The sequence below is a fragment of the Anabrus simplex genome, chromosome 8 (assembly GCF_040414725.1).
Source record: "Anabrus simplex isolate iqAnaSimp1 chromosome 8, ASM4041472v1, whole genome shotgun sequence".
Taxonomy (NCBI): domain Eukaryota; kingdom Metazoa; phylum Arthropoda; class Insecta; order Orthoptera; family Tettigoniidae; genus Anabrus; species Anabrus simplex.
Genome location: NC_090272.1, coordinates 30686563 through 30706413, shown reverse-complemented (window position 1 = coordinate 30706413; position 19851 = coordinate 30686563). Strand labels below are relative to the sequence as shown.

Below are 19851 nucleotides of genomic sequence, written 5' to 3'. Positions count from 1 at the left end.
GAACAAGGAAAAGGATCAACTGAAGATAATATCATACACACTAACTCCCCAAATGAGCAGCAAAACAAAGATACTTAGTTTGACTTAATCACTGCTATTGCACCAGCTGAGTCAAGAATTCCTGTTTTTAAGCAGTTCAATTCATGGGTCTTAGTGTTGTCCAGGACACTAGCTTCATCTTGTCCAAGATGCAAATGCAACCACAGAATGTTTGTGTATGACCTGGATAATTTCCAGTCATTTTGGCGAGTGCTTTTCATCAGCTTATAATCCTCCAACAGGAATTGTCGGTGAGATGTAAAGAGTGAGGGATCCACTGGAGATAAAGCAGTTGTCGTAAAGTCATCTGAGAGAGAGTGAAATCTGTTATGATCAACAGCATTGCCTTGGTAAGGACATGGCACATTTCCCCCTCCAAGACCTGAACATTTCGACAGTAATGATATGAATATACAGCATGTGCTCAAACTCAAGTGCTCCCTCTGCCACAGCTAGGTAGTTGGAAACCTGCACAAACACCACCTAGGCTTGCTCTGCAGAGTTTCACAGATAACTTTCTAGATCAGTCCTTGCTCTGACTAGCTCTAGAACAAAGCACAATTGTTAAACAGAAAACATGTTAGGCACGTCGTTCGCCGAATCTTTCTCCTTGTCAAACTAACTACAGTGAGAAAAGCCTAGAAGGATACTTCCCCTGGATACATCAATGGCGGATCAAAAGAAAGCTACAGTCCAGAAGTAACGGAATATAAAAGTTTGAAATCAATTTTCTTCAAATTCAGTAAATTATAACAATTCATGATGTATATTTCGGGATACTCTTAGCAACCTTTGATGCGTCGTGTTTCCTTTTTCTACTTTTTCCTGAAGAAAGGCAAAATTCCTTTTGAAACGCGTTGAAGAGTATTTATATAGTTCATTACATGCATAAACTCAAAATATAAATCATGAATAGTTACACGGGCCATAAAAGTCTAAAGGATAAGATTATAACAACTTTAAAATTACCGTAAATGCTTGATTTTCAAGAAAACTATAGGTACTATCAAAATATAAAATTAACAAATATTACATTTTCCAACTTAAGGTATCATTTCCTGAGGACTTTATAGTTCTGCATGCTCTTCGCTGCAAAATTTGTAGCATAATCTTTTAGTAAAACAAGGTCAGGAACAGATGTCCATATTACCTGATTTGGCAGAAGGAATAGTTGCCTCATTTCAAACAGAAATTGTCATATTAAAATAATGTTCCAAATATAATTTTCCTAGCTGAAGCAGTCAAATTTTAAAAAGAAAACTGCCATTTGAAATGCCTAAAGAGCAAAACAATGCTCAAGTGTAAGCCTTAGTGAACATTATGAGCTTTACAAAGGCTTTTTCTGAGTATAAAGATGCTATTCTCACTACCAGTCTATTTACCATCCAACAGTGTATTTACTGAGCAGTTTCATAACTCTGCCACTTCTTACAAAACTATTTTTGTAAATTCATAGCATTGCATAAAACTTTTAAAAACAGGGGCATCAGAATACAAAATATATTTTTTCAACAGGTACTTAAAAGAGTGAAGTTAGGCCTCTAATAATGTCCGTCGGCACACGCAGCTCACTCAGTCTTTTTCTATTACCTGTAAATAAAACTGGAATTAGTAAAACTGTAATTTACTACAAAATTAGGTAAGTTATAACAATTGAAATTTTCACAAAGCCAACACAGTCTGTTACCACAATAAATGTGATCTCAAATCATTCAGCAGCAAACAAGCAAGCTGTATACAATAGTTTTGTTATAAGAATGTTACATCTCCCAATAGATGAAGAAAATATAAACAAAGGAAAAACAGTTAATAAACATATAGCAAAAGAGAATGGGTACGACCCAAAACTGATTGATAAAATCACACACACACACACAAATTTTTAAAAACAAAATACACAATATGTAACATTTTTACATTCAAGAAACAGAATTCACATCGATCTCAACAATCGAGTTGTAAGCTTGTGATCATACCACTATGATCGCCCCTGCATGTATCTTCAACTTGCAAAAGTGGCATGTTGGATAACATATTATAACAGCAACAACCCCAGGCTCCGGACACACCGAATCCGGTTTCTCCCGATCATCGGACTCGGGGGGGATTGAGAGCATCATGCAGGGTCGGAGCTTCTCAAAATCTCTGTCTCAAGAAAAGGACCTTTTTAGGTACAATTAATGTCAACATCCTGCTGAAAACGGGAAAGCTTAAACATTAAACAGCTCATGGACAACCTGGACAAATTTGACATTCAAATAGCCACACTCCAGAAAATGTGCTTCAGCAAATGGTTTTATTTTGACTCTGAAGAGTACAGGATTATTTAAAGGTAAACCTGTCACCAGAATCCACGGGAACCTACCACAACTACTGTAGGGACAGCCTTTGCAGTACGAAGAATAATAATCAATTCAGTACTTTACTTTACATCCCCATCTGAAAGAATTTCAGTACTTACAGTGAAATTGAGCAACAAAGCTTACTCCTTGGTCAATGCCCATGTTCCTACAAACAATGACAAGAAAAACCCACAGAAAATTGTAGCCTTCTGGGAACTCTTAGAAGAAACCACTCGCATGATTCCAAAACATCACGTGAAAATTTTACTACGTGATTTTAATGCGCAAACTGGCAGAGAGAGAAAACACAAATGGATTGTACGACATCACTCGGCATATTGGAGGAAGAATAATAACGGAGAATGCCTTATCGACTTTTGTAAAACTTTCTTTTTTGCTAGTTGCTTTACGTCGCACCGACACAGATAGGTCTTATGGCGACAATGGGACAGGAAAGGGCTAGGAGTGGGAAGGAAGCGGCTGTGGCCTTAATTAAGGTACAGCCTGGTGTGAAAATGGGAAACCACGGAAAACCATTTTCAGGGCTGCCGACAGTGGGGTTCGAACCTACTATATTCTGAATACTGGATACTGGCTGTAAAACTTTCGCTTTGAAACTCATGTCTAAGTATTCTGCAAGACTTCCACACAAAATGAAAATGTGGAAATCACCGAACCCATTATTAGGGGAATTCCAGATTTATTACATTGCAATCCCCAGAAAAAATATGTGTGACATCCAAAATGTCATGATATACTAACAATTTGTTGGTCGTTTTGATCCACCTTTTCAATACAAATTAGTTTGTGTTGCTAGGTCGTAATGTTACAACATTAATTTACCGGGACATGTTTCGCTTTATTCACAAGCATCATCAGCCTATACAATTGTCTCAAGGTTTGTCATATTTGGATTGTTGTCACAAACTTCATTACATTGAATGTAAATTTAATTTCAGTGATAACATTATTTAAAACATAGGAATAATATACACATTAAAAATTATGACAATATGATTTGCAATGTTAAAATGGAGTAACTCTTAATTCTAAAACACATTGACGTCCAAAACACAGTTTTTATAATTTGAAAATTTGGCCAAAAATTGTTTGCAATGCTAAAATAAAATTGATTCAACAATAATTTGGCATTAAAATTTGAGTCATAAATATAAATATTGAATGTTAATATATAGGAGCCATAGTTTCAAAAGTGCGTTGGTTTCTAGAACACAGCAACATTTCAGTATTGAGAATTTTAGTTAAGAATAGTGCTCTCTAAATAATGTTATTTAAAAAGACTGTAATTTTGCATCATGCGTGATTAGAGTCATGATGATAATCTAGAATTGAAGTCTTGGGTTCGTTGGAGAATGGCTTCTAGATTTGATGAGGCTTGCTGCTGCAGCTTGGCAATTTGATCAGAGGAAGTATTGACATATTTAATTCTTGTTTGTAGTGACCAGACTCTCCATTGGAAGTTGATTGTTTTAATGTAAGTTATGGTTAAAAGGGGCTTCAATCCAAATTTTGAGTATCTGATTTTGTTTCTTTCGAGATATAGAATGGAAGAAGCATCTGGAACAAATGGAAATTAACTTAAGTAATATTGTGTGTGTGTTGTGCTTGTAATGTGAGTGTTGATGTTGCATTATCATTTACCCCTTTGTCTGCTGCTACAGAATCTTGTGGATCTTATTGCGTTACTGTGACTATTGTCTGTTGTGGTTCTACTCCTTGTGTTGTACGTATGGAAGAGCTGTTGTGAAGGGCAGGTAGGGGGTTGAGGGGAAGAGATGTTGGGCGGGGTGTTTGCTATTGACGTGCTATGTGGTAGGGAATTCTTATCTGTTGTCGAGGTGGGGGTAGAGGACGATCCTGCAGGCGGGGCGTTAAGCTTTGGCGTGTTAATGTGGAGGGGGATTTTTTTGCGTTGCCAAAATGGTTTCAGTTGTGACTGTATTTAGATTGAATATTTTAAAGAATTTGCTTTTATCTGATTTGAGATTTCATAATAATGTTGGCAACTGCTCTATTAACGGACTTTTTATTTCGACCGCGTCATTCAAGTTTTTTCCTTTATTAAAGTATTGATCCAAATAAATATATATGTTTTCAAACTCTGTCATTAGCTTCCCCTTTTTGATTCTTTTGATTATTGTAAGGTCTTTGTCTATTGAGGTGTAATGATGGCCGGTTTCTTTCATATGATTACTCATTGCGGAGTATTTATTGTGTTTTAAGGCGTTGAAGTGTTCCATGTTACATGTTACATGTAATCCAAAATGTCAGAGTACGGAAAGGAGTTGTCGACTCGGACCACTATAACAAATCAAGTGAGATTCCCACTCAAACGATCCAGACCTAAACACAATAGATCTCAAACAGTTGACCCAGAATACCTAAACAGAACATTAGCAACTTCTTACAAGCCAGGATCCCAAAGGCTGGCCAGACCTACATAAAACACTTCAAACATCAGCCCTGAAGTTAGGACAGCCTCCGAGGGAAAAAAAAACAAAACATAGATGATGGAACACGACCTGTGATCAAGCCACTGATGATCGGATGAAAGCACGGAATCAGTGGACTGGACATCAAACGACTGAAAAATGGGAGGCCTTCTTAAAGGAGCAAAAAATTACCTAAAAAATAATCCACCGGGAAAAAGGAGCGTATTACAAAAGCAGTCTTATAGAAATCGAGCAAGAATTCCTCAAAAACACCACTAAGAATTTCTACAAGACCTTCTGTGAGAATTTATCCTGTTATCAATCACAATCTTCACGTTTCCATCGAGCAGATGGAACATTAGAAACGAATGAGGGAAACTGAAATGATCCCACAGGATTGGAAGTGCGCATTAATACACCTATTGCACAAAAAAGGTGACAAAGACAGATCCAAACAACTAGAGAGGCATATCCCTACTACCGATCACATATAAAATTCTTTCTAATGCTTTCTTAAACTGTTTAGAAAAACAGACAGATCACCTGATCGGCAAGTAACAAATGGGTTTGAGGAAAGCTCGATCAGGTGCTGAACAAATATGTAATTAGAAGACGATATTAGGGATCTACCGAGCTACCAGCACGATCGTCACTTCTGTGGACTTAAATAAGGCGTATGAATCTGTGGACAGACAGACCAGAGAACTAATCCGGAAAACCTCACGAATACAAATTCAGAAGTGAACTTCCTTCGGGAAATTTCTGAGCCTTTTGAAATATGTATGGGCGTTGGTCAAGGTGACGGCATCTCCCCTATTCTGTTTAACTTAGCACTATACAAAGTTATTAGTGAATGGGAAAGAAATGTCAAAGGTGTGAGCATCAGAAACTTGGCAAGCAAAGTCCAGGTGATGATCTAGCAATTATTACTAAGACCAGAGATGAACCCAGATATACAGTACAATGCAATATAGCATCAAAGGCAGGCCTCCAGATATCTAACCAAAAAACCAAGTTCAGGGAAAATTTACAGCAAAAACACTCTGCTAGAGATGGAAAATGGCACAATTTCACAGGTGTCCTCCTTCAAATATCTTGGAGAAATCCTACTACCATCAAGACTAGACAGTAGGACCAACACAGAAAGAGCCACTAAACTCCATAAGGTATACAGACTAACGTGGAATTACAACAAGAAAGTCATATCGCGTAATGCAAAATTACAACATTACAAGACAGTTGTTTTGCCGGAAGCTTTATATGCCTCAGAAACCATATACCTTGGGGGTCACTCTTAAAATTATACAAACTGAAAAGCAAGAAGGGAAAATTCTGCAGAAAATGTATGGTCCCAAGAGAGAAAATGGAACGTGGATTAAGAGAACAGCGGACCTCTACTCATTAACCAACAGGTTCACTGATGCCGTATGCAAGAGATGCCTGAAATTCTATGGCCATTTTTATAGAATGGACAGCGACAGACTCACGAAAAGATCATTTACAGTAATCAAATCAAAAAAGGTCAAAATAAACTGGCTAGAAGAAAATAAGGCGGACCTCCAAGAAATTAATATCATGGACGACATCATAGAAGATAGCAGAGCCTTTAGTAGTAGCCGAACACAAATTCGTGTAGCTTGTCCAACCAGACCTACCATTTTCAGTACGTGCAACATCAAGGACAGGATAAAGATAATGGGCAATTTCAATGAAAACAGGACTGAAGGATATAATAAATGATGGGTAAATGTGGAGAAGATATGAAAGCTAATAGGAATGGGAAGCATTTACTGGACTTCAGTGCTGATATGGAATTAGCTGTTATGAATATATTCATCAAACATAAAGACTACTCAATGGTACACATGGGAGGGTGGGGACATCAGATCCATAATAGTCTACACCACTATGGACTTTGAATTCAGTTACAAATGTGCGGGTATACTGAGATTTTTCGCTTATACAGGCCACTATCTGACCTGTAGTGAACTAAGTCTCTCTACGCTTATGACGGAGAAAGTGAAATCTATCTACAGATGAAAAAGTGTGGAAAATCTCCAGGATGAGGAAATTAAACAGAAGTACGTGGACAGAACTGGCGAAAAGCTCCAAACAATAGACATTAAGCAGATTCAGGAAATAGAAAGAGAATGGGTGGCATACAGGTATGCTGTACTAGAAACAGCAGGGAATGCCTAAGAACAACCGCATGTTAAGATGGGAAAAGCAAACATCTTTGTGGAATGATGAAGTAAATGTAAAAGGAATGCATATAAGGAATGGCTTGGCTCCAAACCCAGACTGATGCAGACAGGGTATGTTATGTAGATGAAAGAAACAGAACAAAACAAATAATTGTTGAATCCAAAATGAAGTCATGGTAAAATGTTGATAACATGGAATGGCAGTGGAGGGAAACCTTTCTGGACAGTAATAAAGAGAAGAAAAGAAAATGAACAGTGTTTTGGGCAAATCAGGTGAACTCATAGTAGAGCCCAGAGAATCACTGGACAAATGGAAGGAATATTTCAAAAATCTTCTTAATGTAAAAAGAAATCTTTTTGACATTGCAAACAACTGAGCGTATGGGGAGGAGGAAAATGATGTTGGTGAAATTACGCTTGAGGAAGTGGAAAGGATGGTAAATAAACTCCAGTCATAAAAGCAGTAGGAATAGACAAACTCATACCTGAAATGATGAAATATAGTGGGAAGACAGGGATGAAAGGAATCAGAGTAATAAGACTAGCATGGAATATTAGCAAGGTACCTTCTGATTCAATGAAATCAGTAATTGCAGCCATCTATACGGAAGGGAACAGGAAGGACTGTAACAACTACTGAGGTATTTCATGGATCAGTATACCGGGAAAGGTGTTCACTGGCATTTTGGAAGGAAGGATGTGATCAGTGGTTGAGAGTAAATTGTATGAAAACCAGAGCAGTTTCAGACTACTGTCAGGATGATATTGTCGTGAACGGCGATTCGCGACGCGCCTTTCGCACATATCAGAGTAAGCGAACGGACTCTAATGGAATTCAAATCCGTGAACTCCAGGGTAAAAAGCCTGTGATTTGAAAAGTACCAGGCATATAAATGCATGTATATATGATGGGAAATTACAGGAGAGTCTGTATATGTCTATAATTCATAATGGTAATAATAATAATAATAATAATAATAATAATAATGACAGAATATTTCAAAGAAGGATTTAAAACATTCGATGTTGCGTAGGAGCTCGTAAGCCGAGCTTTGTGTCTTAATATTGTGAAACAAGTTAAATGCGCACTTCTTTTGGGTTGGAAATATACAGTCATGTGTAAGAGACATAGAAACAGTTTCCAAAGTGTTCTGGAACAATGTGTGTAGTGCAACGTGACTGGGTGGTTCCATGCTAAAGAACCAATCAGAGAACAGTGCAGTCGTGACGTGAACTAGTGACTTGTGGTGGTGGTATATGAATAAGTAGGATTATTCGAGAAAGATTAGAAAAAAAACTATATAACTTGGTAACTTGTAAACAACAGGGCTTTTTACTGTGATCCCTCGAAGGAGGCTTTTCGACTCTGAAACCTCAAAGACAGCAGTTGACTGTTAGCTCGAGTCGGCCGTAGGCCCTATCGCGCAGAGAAGTGAATAATTAGCTCAGAGAACTGTTGGAGTGCTGATAGACTTTGTGTAGAACCGCAAGTATGCAGTACAGTAATAAGTCAGAGGGATATTAGGCTCAGAAAATAAGTGTGATTCGTCGGCAAATGATCACAAGGGTTTACCACACCGATTGTCAAAGTAGGTGTTGGAAATTAATCGCATAAGTCAGTAACTCCATCTCATTTGGGAAAGTATCACCTCGTAGCGTAAAACAACGGGTTCCAGGGATCGCTACGCAGAGACAGAAGAGAAGAAAGAAGAACGAAGACTTCAGCGGTACAAGGATCAACTATACCCTGTTGTTAAGTATTCAACCAGTGACAATATGTACTATATGCATTCTTGAGTGTGATAGGAAAAGACTCAAAAACTCTTAGCAAGATTTGAAAGAGATCTAAAGGGTAAATGGTGTCAGAGATATTGTGTTTAACACTGTACATTTGTCTTGTACATATTGGTGCGTGAGAATATTCTTGGGTTTTAGAATATAATAGAGGTTCAAACTTTGCTGATCTGAATATACGCTCCCAGAATTCGAACCCAAGTCCTCAGCCCGTTGAACATCCCTTAGGGTCACGACAGGTGGACTAAAAAATTTGGTGTGCAGATGTGGCGCAAGAATTAATTACGAGAAATCACTAGAAAATTCTGGTGTTAATTTGTTGTGAATATATACAAGTGTAATTACGATCACTTTAAGCGCTCCTTAGAGATCGGGGACATAAGCGAACAAACTTGTAATTGTGTCCGATCACTGTTCCAGGTACATTGAGGAAGACAACGGGAAAGGAAGGAAATTCGAGTTGCTTGGAGGCAGAACTAGTAAGAAAGCAGACAGTAGCAGCTATCGGGAACAGTCAGTCCAGCTCGAAGTCCAGTGGTTATTCAGAGAGGGTGAGTCAAAAGCCAACTTATAATGGAGGGTTCAGATAGAAATGCTAGTCCTACCCCTAGTAATGTAGAAGTAATGCATAACGCAAGCGGAGTGCTGCATGGCCGCTTTCTATCAGTGACCGAAGCTTTAAAACTCATGGGGTCTAAATTTGACGGCTTTCACAAAGATAAGAATTTTGTGAAAATGGTGAAATGGCGATAGGGTTAGTTAGGCCGGAAGAGCGCAAACTATTTGATAAATTAATACTCACTAAAATTACGAAAGATGCACGTAGCAAATTATTGGAAAGGGCCGATATTGAAACATGGAACGATATAAAGGGAGTCTTACAAGAATACTATTCTGAGAGACGAACTGTAGACTTTTATGCATATCAGCTTTCTGCCGCTAGACAGGGTAAAAACAAAACAATTTCACAGTGGGCACATAGAATTGACCGTATGGGAACCGAACTGTGGAACGCGATGGTCCAGGGCGAACCATTGCTCGGCAGAGAACACCAAGCACGGGCAGTACGTAAGCTGGTAAAGGCTAGCTTTGTACAGGGTATCAGAGACGAAAGAATACAGTCTCTCATTAAGAGGCGGGATGCACAAACATTTGTACAGGCCATCAACATTGCCACAGAGGAGGAAACAGCAATAGTTTCCGCTCAGGCTAAGCAACAACTCATGGGTCAAGTTAGGAAACCAGCCAAAACGAGAGTGAAAACATACATGTACTCAGACAGTCACTGCGAATGACCGGGCAAACATCCAGTTAAGTAACAAGTAAAAGGGCGAACATGAGAGTAATCTGCTATAATTGTAATTGTGAGGGGCATATAGCTAGGGACTGTAGAAAACAGAAAGCCACCAAGAAAAGGCCACCTATCTGCCAGTATTGTCAGAAGGTAGGCTATATAGAAAAAGACTGTAGAAAGAAAACTAGGGAAAAAGAATAGGATAGGTCACGAGAAATCCATATTTATCCAATAATTCGATGTTACAACTGTGGTAGGACGGGACACAAACAATCCCATTGCCGCAAAAAGCCGAAACAGTTACGGGAAAGAAAATGCTTCATTTGCGGATGAAAGGGTCATTTACAAAGAGTCTGTTGGTTTAGAGACCAAAAAGAGAGTAGCACAAAAGAAAACAGGAAATCCCAACCTCACGAGTACGCGAGAAAGGAATAAATACCTACACAGGCCGAAACAGTATACAAAAGGAAAAGGTTAAACTAAACTGGGACCGCCATAACGGGCCTAAGGATGAGTCCCAACGAAGCAAAGGCCCATGCAAGAGCGCAACTAGAAAATGCACAGAAAAGTCGCGTAGTCCTCCGCGACAGATTAGTAGAAACCAGTCCATCATAGAACGGGATCAGTCACGATGGGAACATGATACAACAGGTCCGATACTCGTGCACGCTAAAGAACGGGATAGACATTTCAAATTTTTGGTAGACACAGGGGGCTGACATTAGCCTAATTCGGGAGAGAAGCATACCGAAGAAAGAGATTCACTATCGTAAACCGGTAGTAGAGCTCTCAGGTGTAACTGGGAAGACTTCGCGCACTTGGGGATGCGTTATATTACACATAGGGGAATCTTCCCCTGAATTTCATGTTGTCGGAGATGAATTTCGACTTTCGTCAGATGGCCTCATAGGGAGAGACCTTTTGCAAGAGAGTATAATTAATTACAGGGATGGATATGTAGAGATTTTTGATCGAAGATACCCAATGGGTTTAAGCGTACGTGAAGTATGTCAAATAAGTGTTACTAACAGGGATAATTTGAGTGCACTAGAAAGCACTGTAAAAATTAGAATACAAGGTCAGTAGAACCAGCTTCGATTCCTATTAGATACCGGAAGTGGAATATCCCTCATAAAAAGTCAGGTAGTACCAAGAGAAGCCATGATTGCTAGGGAACCTGCCCTCAAATTAAAGGATGTAGGTTGTGAGAGAATCCGAACCAAGGGCACCATAAGACTTCCAATAGGGGAGTCAAATACGGACTTTCACATAGTGGGGGACGATATACAGCTCAAGTATGACGGGATTATAGGCAGAAACATACTTAAAGATAGTATAATAAATTTCAAAGAGGGTCATGTCATACTAAAGGGTGAGCAACACCACATAACAATGAAAACCGCCCAGGTCCACACGATCTGTCTCAAACCTAGAACAGAGACAATTGTTGAGGTTAGAACGGACAAAAGTGTAGCGGAAGGTGTGATTGACAAGAAGGAAATTTTACCAGGGGTATACATAGCGAGTTGCTTGACGAAGGCACATAATCACAAGGCATTAGTGAGTGTGCTTAATAAAAGGGAAACTGAAGTAAATTTTGAGAGCCCCGTACTCCCTGTACAAAAGATTGAGCCTATGACAATCTCAGAACGTACCGAACAAAAGAGAGTGAATAAAGTAAAGTAGAGCGGGAAAACACAAAATCTCGAGAACAAAGAGTGATAGAACAATTAAGGGTCGATCATTTGGCACTTAAAGACCAAGAAGAGTTGTACGCTATCTGTGCAGCATATAATGATATTTTTCACTTAGAAGGGGATAAAATAACATACACCGATCTATTACAACACGAGATCCGAGTCAGGGAAAATCAACCTCCAATTAATGTAAGACCTTCCAGATTACCTGAGGCTCAAAAGGAGGAAATTCAAAGGCAGATTGACAAGATGTTACAGGACAAAATAATTGTACCTAGTAAGAGTGCATGGTCCGTGCCATTATTGCTTGTTCCAAAGAAAATGGATGCTTCAGGGAAACAGAAATGCAGAATTTGCATTGATTTTCGTGCTCTCAACAAGGTGACAATAGGAACAGTATTCCCAATACCTCTCATATCAGAGCTCTTAGATGCTTTTGGGAAAGCAGGGTATTTTTCTACCATGGATCTAGCATCAGGGTACCATCAGGTGCTAATAAAACCACAGGACCATGAGAAGACGGCATTCTCAGCCTTAGGGCGGCATTATGAGTATTTACGTATGCCCATGGGACTGAAAAACTCGCCGAGAACTTTTATGAGGCTCATGACAACAGCCATGTCAGGCCTAAATGGTGTTAAATGTCTTATTTATATGGATGACATTTTGGTGTATGCGAGCTCCACAGAAGACCATAATCAGAGATTACGGGAAGTATTCCAAAGACTCGGGGAGCACAGGCTAAAATTACAGCCAGATAAGTGCGAATTTCTGCGAACAGAGGTAGCATTCCTAAGTCATATTATTACCGAGCATGGAGTGCAACCAGATGAGCGAAAGATTGAGGCGGTAAGGAATTTTCCTAGGCCTACAACCACAAAACAGTTGAAGGGATTTCTAGGCTTAAGCGGGTATTATCGGAGATTCATTCCTCAGTATAGTAAGATTGCAAAACCTCTGTACGAACTCCTGAAGAACATGTCCCTTATGTATGGACAGACAAGCAGGAGGCAGCCCTCAATATTTTGAAGCAAAGGTTAACTGAGAAGCCCATATTACAGTACCCAGATTTTGAAAAGCCATTCATCCTTACTACAGATGCAAGCGGCGAAGCTTTAGGCACTATCCTATCACAGGGAGAATTAGGGAAAGATTTTCCAGTGGCATATGCAAGTAGAACTCTGAATAAAGCAGAGAAAAACTACTCAGTCACCGAGAAAGAACTACTTGCAATTGTATGGGGTGTAAAGTATTTCAGGCTATACTTATTCGGGAAACATTTCACAGTAGTGACAGATCACAAACCACTGAAATGGGTATTTAATGTGCAAGACCCGTCATCCAGGTTAATAAAATTCAGATTGAAATTAGCTGAATATGATTTCACAATAGTGCACAAGACGGGCAAAACGAACAAGAATGCTGATGCACTGAGTAGAATTCCTGCTGTACCTGAGAAAACGGTGCAAGTGGCGAGTTCAGAGGGAACTATTCCCCAAGGGTCAGGTGAAACAGGCGAGGCCGAAAAGAGTAGATAATGAACGGAATGATCTCGCGGACGCGAAAGCAGAGAGATGAGGAAAAGAGGTACAAATCGAAGAATCCAACCCTGAGGACGCAACAGCAGAGGAGAATGAGTCCAAAGAAGAAGGCGAAACACCTGTTAAAGAGCGAAAAGACTTAATTGAGGAAGAAAAGTTAGCAATATTACGTGATGCTCATACGTCCCTTGTAGGTGGACACCAGGGGATCACGAGAACGTTAGCACGTATTAAAGATGTTATACAGTGGCTGAATATGAAGAAGGATGTAGAAACATTTGTACGATCTTGTCCTTCACGTCAAAAAAATAAAATCACGGGTCCAGAGGTTAGAGCACCCATGATTTTAACGGACACCCCTAGTCAAGTATTTGAGAAAGTAGACGTAGTGGGACCCCTGCCAGTTACAGAAAGGCAACATAAATACATACTTACCTGTCAAGACAGCTGTCAAAATATTTAATTGCCAGTCCAATGGTCAATCAGGAAGCTGAGACGGTGGCAAAAACACTAGTAATGAATGTAATTACCATATTCGGGATTCCAAGTAAAATTCTAACAGATATGGGAAGTAATTTTAGGAGTCAGACCTTTAAAAAATTATGTACGATTTTAAGAATCGAAAAGATCCATACGACGGCATTCAGGCCGCAATCAAACGGGAGTATCGAGCGATCACATTGTGTGATCATAGAATATTTGCGTCATTACGTATGTAAGGACCAGAATGATTGGGACGATTATTTACCAATAGCTACTTTTGTGTATAACACTTCCAAACACAGTAACACAGGGTTCACACCTTATGAATTAACTTTTGGGCAAAAGGCTAACATACCAGGAATTTTGCAGAGAAAACCAGAGCCCACTTATGAGTATCAGAATGTAAATTACAAGAAAACCATGAGATCGCACGAAAGACTCTGATTCAGAGCAGAGAGAGGGAGAAACAAAATTATGACAGAAAATGACGGGAAATAAATTTTCAGGTAGGTGACAAGGTATTATTGAGAGATGAAACCTTGAGATGAGGGAGATCGTTGAAATTTGAACCACCATATAAAGGACCTTACAAAATAGAGCGAATTGATGGTGTTAACTGTTTGTTGAAAGTCAACAAGAAAGGTAGGTTAATCAACGTGCACAAAAACCGCTTAAAACTTTATGTGTAGAGGCTCGAAGTACAGACCAAAGGGTTGAAATTGGCTCCAATTTAGGCCTCAGTAAGATGACACTTCTCCTTACTCCAACGGCGCTTTGGAAGTTTCGACGATTGCTGATAAGGCTAGTATGAAATACCCCGTCAAATCACGTCCTAAATTTCACGAGAAGGTCTTAGAAATTCAAACCTGGGTAATCGAGGGGCCAAGAAATAATTCGTGGAACGGAACACATCGCGTGTTATCGCGAAACCTTTCAGAAAAGGTTATGGTTAGTGAGAGCCTAACCTAAATGTCAACCCACACATCGGGAGTTGAACCGAAGGTCCGACCCCATAAAGTGACGATAGAGGTAAACAGGGAGACATAACGATATGTGTGCATGTAACAAGGTGAACAGAAAGATCCAGCTCAATTAAAAGTGAAAAGTATATCCATCATAATAATAATAATAATAATAATAATAATAATAATAATAAAACGCAAGTCTGCCGAACGGGGAAGTACAATATCAGAAAAAGCGAAGGGATGTTTGAACTTGGCCAGTTCAAGTTAACATAACGGCACTTAACAGAAAACGAAAGCACTTAGCAAGGGACACTGTCAACACGGCAGCCAGGCCGCTACAGATAACAGGAAGGTGAGTCTAATGAACCTTGAGCGAAAGTTATCTTCAGCAATTGTGTATACGGGAGTAAAATGATCTAATAACTAAACAGGGGTACACAAATTAGGAGAGTTATATAAAATATGGTGGTGGCTACACTTAACAAAACCTCATGCGGGAAACGAATCCCAACATGGGAAATATTCATTAGGGTGATACCAAGTGCATACCACATAACAGGGTGAACATAACTTGTATTAGAAGGGAGTTACTATGAGTTATTATGATAGTGTTTAAAATATTTATAAATTGCAAATTTTGCATAAATGTAGTACTCTTACAGTACGGTACAACAGAGACTTTTCTTTACAGGTCACCCATAAGGAAACAAAGAAGACACACACTACATTCAAGATGTATTGGATAATTTATGTAGTGCTTATAGTATATTTTCCGGGAAAAGTAGTTGGAGACGGAATAGATTTTCAGATAACTCCATATGAGAAAACCCCAGGGATATATTTTAAAGATGAGGGAAATGTACAGTTATCGACTACAGAGTGGAAATGGGTCACTTAAGTCAATTTAAGTAGATTACAAGCCTACACTGTAATTAGGAAGAACATACAGAAAACACAGGTGTTATGTTATCAGTTACAGAGTGAACTGAATTTTACCTGCCAACACGAAGTGCAGATGGAAATTAGTAGTTAACAGAGAGTACAGGAATTAAGGGACACTTTGAAACAATTTACTAAGAATACAGTGAAACGCGAAAAAAGAAGTCTATTTAATTTTATAGGCACATTATCGAAAACATTGTTCGGGACACTCGATAATGAGGATGCGGAGATGCACCAGAATAAAATTTCAGAATTAGAGAAAGAACAGCTTTCGACACTTAAACTCGCGAAGGAACAACTTACTATCACACGATCAACATTGCAGTCATTAAATAATACTTTGTACGATGTAACAGCTAATGAGCTAAAATTAAACAAGAATTTAGAACAGATAAAAGGGTTTTTGGGAAACGAAACAAGTCAATTAAAACGTGAGTTCACTCAATTAGATGTTCAGATTGCCATCAACTGACATATAATAGAGTTAGAGGATCTCATAACACAAGTGTATGATCAATATAAGGTGATATCATCTGGGATAATGTATGCACAATTAGGAATTATTAATATGCAAATTCTGAGCCCTTCTGAAACTTTAAAAGCTTATAGGAAATCCCAAGATCAGTTTCCACAAGGGATGACCCTCCCTTTAGAGTTGGATATGGCTCGAGATTATTTAATTTACAGGATTGCAACTGTAAATGCATTTATAAATAAGAATATGCTAGTGTATCTGGTAAAAATGCCTCTAAGTAACAAGAAAAACTTTCAGTTATATAAAATAATTCCTTTCCCTACACTAATGAAAGACTGTGATAACAATGTAAATATTGTAAAAGAATATGTTCATATCAGGGTAGAAAAAGACTTTCACCGAGTGTGTACATCTAGTATTGTGTTAAAATTGCTGCATGGACAAAAGGAATGTGTGTTAACCTTGTTGAAAGGAACAACAATACCAAATGAGTAACAAAAACATAATTAAAGTCAATCAGCTTGTATGGTTACCTGTAAGTGACAAATATTTATATTTGAATCCATCACTTACAAGGATAACAATAGTTTGTGAGGAAACACATAATGTAAATTTGGTAAATGTAGGGATAATTACAATGTATCAACCTTGTACAATTTACGGACCAGATAGTAAGATACGGTCCACAGCTAGTGTTAACACCACTTATAGGAAGGATATAATTCCTGACATTTTATTAGAATATTTATGTTGTGAGTATCTTAATAGTGATATGAAACTAAACGATCTACCCGAATTAAAAGAGGTACCATTACATAGTCTGTCACACATATGGATGTTAAAAATGCAGGTGTAAAAATAGAGGATGTGGAAAATTGAATATTGGAAAAGGAATTGTACACAAAACAATTACATGCTGATGTCAATGTGCATAAAATCATAGTATGGACGAAAATGGCTATTGTGGCTCTAGTAATTTTGTTAACATGTTTGTTTTTCGGGAATTTTTAAGAAAAAGCATTGGGATCATGCTACTGCTTGCTGTACTCAAATATGCTTTAAGCAGAAAATCATTAATGAGAATAGGGTTAAAGAGAGGTCATCTGATGATGACTTAGTGGTCCATTTTGGGAGACCAAGGTTAACGGGCAGTTGCGCCAGCACACATGATTCAGAAGTCAATGCAGTTGCGATTGAAGACACAGCAACAGTACAAACACCCAGCAGCTTGAGATATAAAGAGAAAGGTAGAGTTTAAAGAAAATAATGCCACACAGGTGAAAAATTCCACATCCAGAGAAAATGTAAGCAAACACAAATGTCTGACAGAAGTGTTTGCGTCAAGAGGACGCAAAGCACTTCTTCCTAGGCGGGGGAGGTGTAGTGAATGGCGATTTGCGACACGCCTTTCACACATCAGAGTGAGCGAACAGACTCTAATGGAATTCAAATCCGTGAACTCCAGGGTAGAAAGCCTGTGATTTGAAAAGTAGCAGGCATATAAATGCATGTATATATGAAGGGCAATTACAGGAGAGTCTGTATATGTCTATAATTCATAATAATGGTAGTAGTAATAACAATAATAATACAGTGAAACCTCGGAATGCGAGTAACTTTGTCTACGAGTGTTTTGCAAGAGAAGCAAAAATTTTAAATACATCGTAGCTTGATAAGCGAGTGAGGTTCCGCAATACGAGCGTCACGTGTGCCTACGTTTTCCCCTCCCATGTTCGTGTTTTGAACGGATGAACGAGGTCTTTGGTCCTATAGTGAAGACGTACCTTTCAGAAGATAATCTGCCGCTCAAAGTCTTGCTGGTTATGGACAATGCTTCTGCTCATCCTCCAGTCCTTGAGGACGACTTACTGGAAGAATTCAAGTTCATTAAGGTTAAGTTCCTTCCTCCTAACACTACTCCACTACTCCAACCTATGGATCAGCAAGTCATTTCGAACTTCAAGAAGCTATACACCAAAGCACTATTTCAGCGATGCTTCGAAGTGACCGAAGGAACAAACCTTAGCCTCCAGGAGTTTGGGAGAAATCATTTCCCCATCGTGAACTGCCTGAAGATCATCGATAAAGACTGGGATGGTCACCAAGAGAACTCTTAACTTCCGCTTGGGGAAAGCTGTGGCCTGACTGTGTTCTTGTAAGTGACTTTAAGGGGATTGTTGGTGACAACAAGCTGGTGATTGTCGATCAAATTGTGTCTTTAGGGAAGACTATGAGGATGGAGGTGAATGACGTGGACATTCGAGAGCTGATGGAAGAACATAGCCAGGAACTGACCACCAATGAACTGATGGACCTGCATCGCGAACAACAGGAGAAGGTTATGGAGATCTCGTCCGGGGAAAAGGAGGAGGAAGTCAGTGGAATCTCTCACTTCAGCTGAGATACAGGAGAAGTGAAAAATGTGCGAAACGGTGCAAAATTTCGTAGAAAAACACCACCCGAATAAGGCTTTAGCAGTGCGAGCGATGAATCAGTTCAATGACAATACAATGTCACATTTCTGTGAAATCCTCAAAAAGAGGCAAAAGCAACAGTCATTGGACTGGTTCCTCATTAAAGATGCACGAAAAGAAAACAATTCCAGTGAGCCAACAGATAGCAGTGATTCAGTTAGTGAAATTCGTGCTACAGAGTAACTCTTCTCATGTGATCTCTCGTCTCCCTCACACCAGCAACAATTCTATTGTAAGGAAAAGTGCACTTTAATTTGTTTTACGTTATATTTTGTTTTAGAAATGGTATGTGAATAAATATTTTTGTGTTGTGGACGAATCATCCGCGTTTCAATTGTTTCTTATGGGAAAACTTGCTTTGATAAACGAGCGCTTTGGATTACAAGCATGTTGCTGGTACGAATTATGCTCGCAATCCAATGTTCCACTGTAATAATAATGGGAATGACAGAATATTTCAAAGAAGGATTTAGAACATTCGATGTTGCGTAGGAGCTCGTAAGCCAAGAGCTGTGTGTCTTAATATTGTGAAACATTATGTAAGTTAAATACGCACTTCTTTTGGGTTGGAAATATACAGAGTCACGTGTAAGAGACATAGAAACAGTTTCCAAAGTGTTCTGGAACAATGTGTGTAGTGCAACGTGACTGGGTGGTTCCATGCTAAAGAACCAATCAGAGAATAGTGCAGTCGTGACGTGAACTAGTGACTTGTGGTGGTGGTATATGAATAAGTAGGATTATTCGAGAAAGAATAGAAAGAAACTATATAACTTAGTAACTTGTAAACAACAGGGCTTTTTACTGTGATCGCTCGAAGGAAGTTTTTCGACTCTGAAACCTCAAAGACAGCAGTCGACTGTTAGCTCATGTCGGCCGTAGGCCCTATCACGCAGAGAAGTGAATAATTAACTCAGAGAACTGTTGGAGTGCTGATAGACTTTGTGTAGAGCCACAAGTACGCAGTAATAGCAAGTCAGAGGGGTATTAGGCTCAGAAAATAAGTGTGATTCGTCAGCAAACGATCACAAGGGTTTACCACACCGATTGTCAAAGTAGGTGTTGGAAATTAATCGCATAAGTCAGTAACTCCATCTCATTTGGGAAAGTATCACCTCGTTGCGTATAACAACGGGTTCCAGGGATCG

At 39.0% G+C, this 19851-nt stretch overlaps 1 protein-coding gene across 1 annotated transcript in view; it reads right to left on the bottom strand.

The window, feature by feature from the left end:
* Positions 1-366: 366 nt before the first annotated feature.
* The window catches only part of LOC136879071 (uncharacterized), a 45715-nt gene continuing 26230 nt past the window's right edge, over positions 367-19851 (bottom strand). The window contains exon 3 of the mRNA XM_067152820.2: positions 367-1629. Coding sequence (XP_067008921.2) covers positions 1612-1629 — 18 coding nt within the window. The 3' untranslated portion in view covers positions 367-1611. The remainder of the gene's footprint in view (positions 1630-19851) is intronic.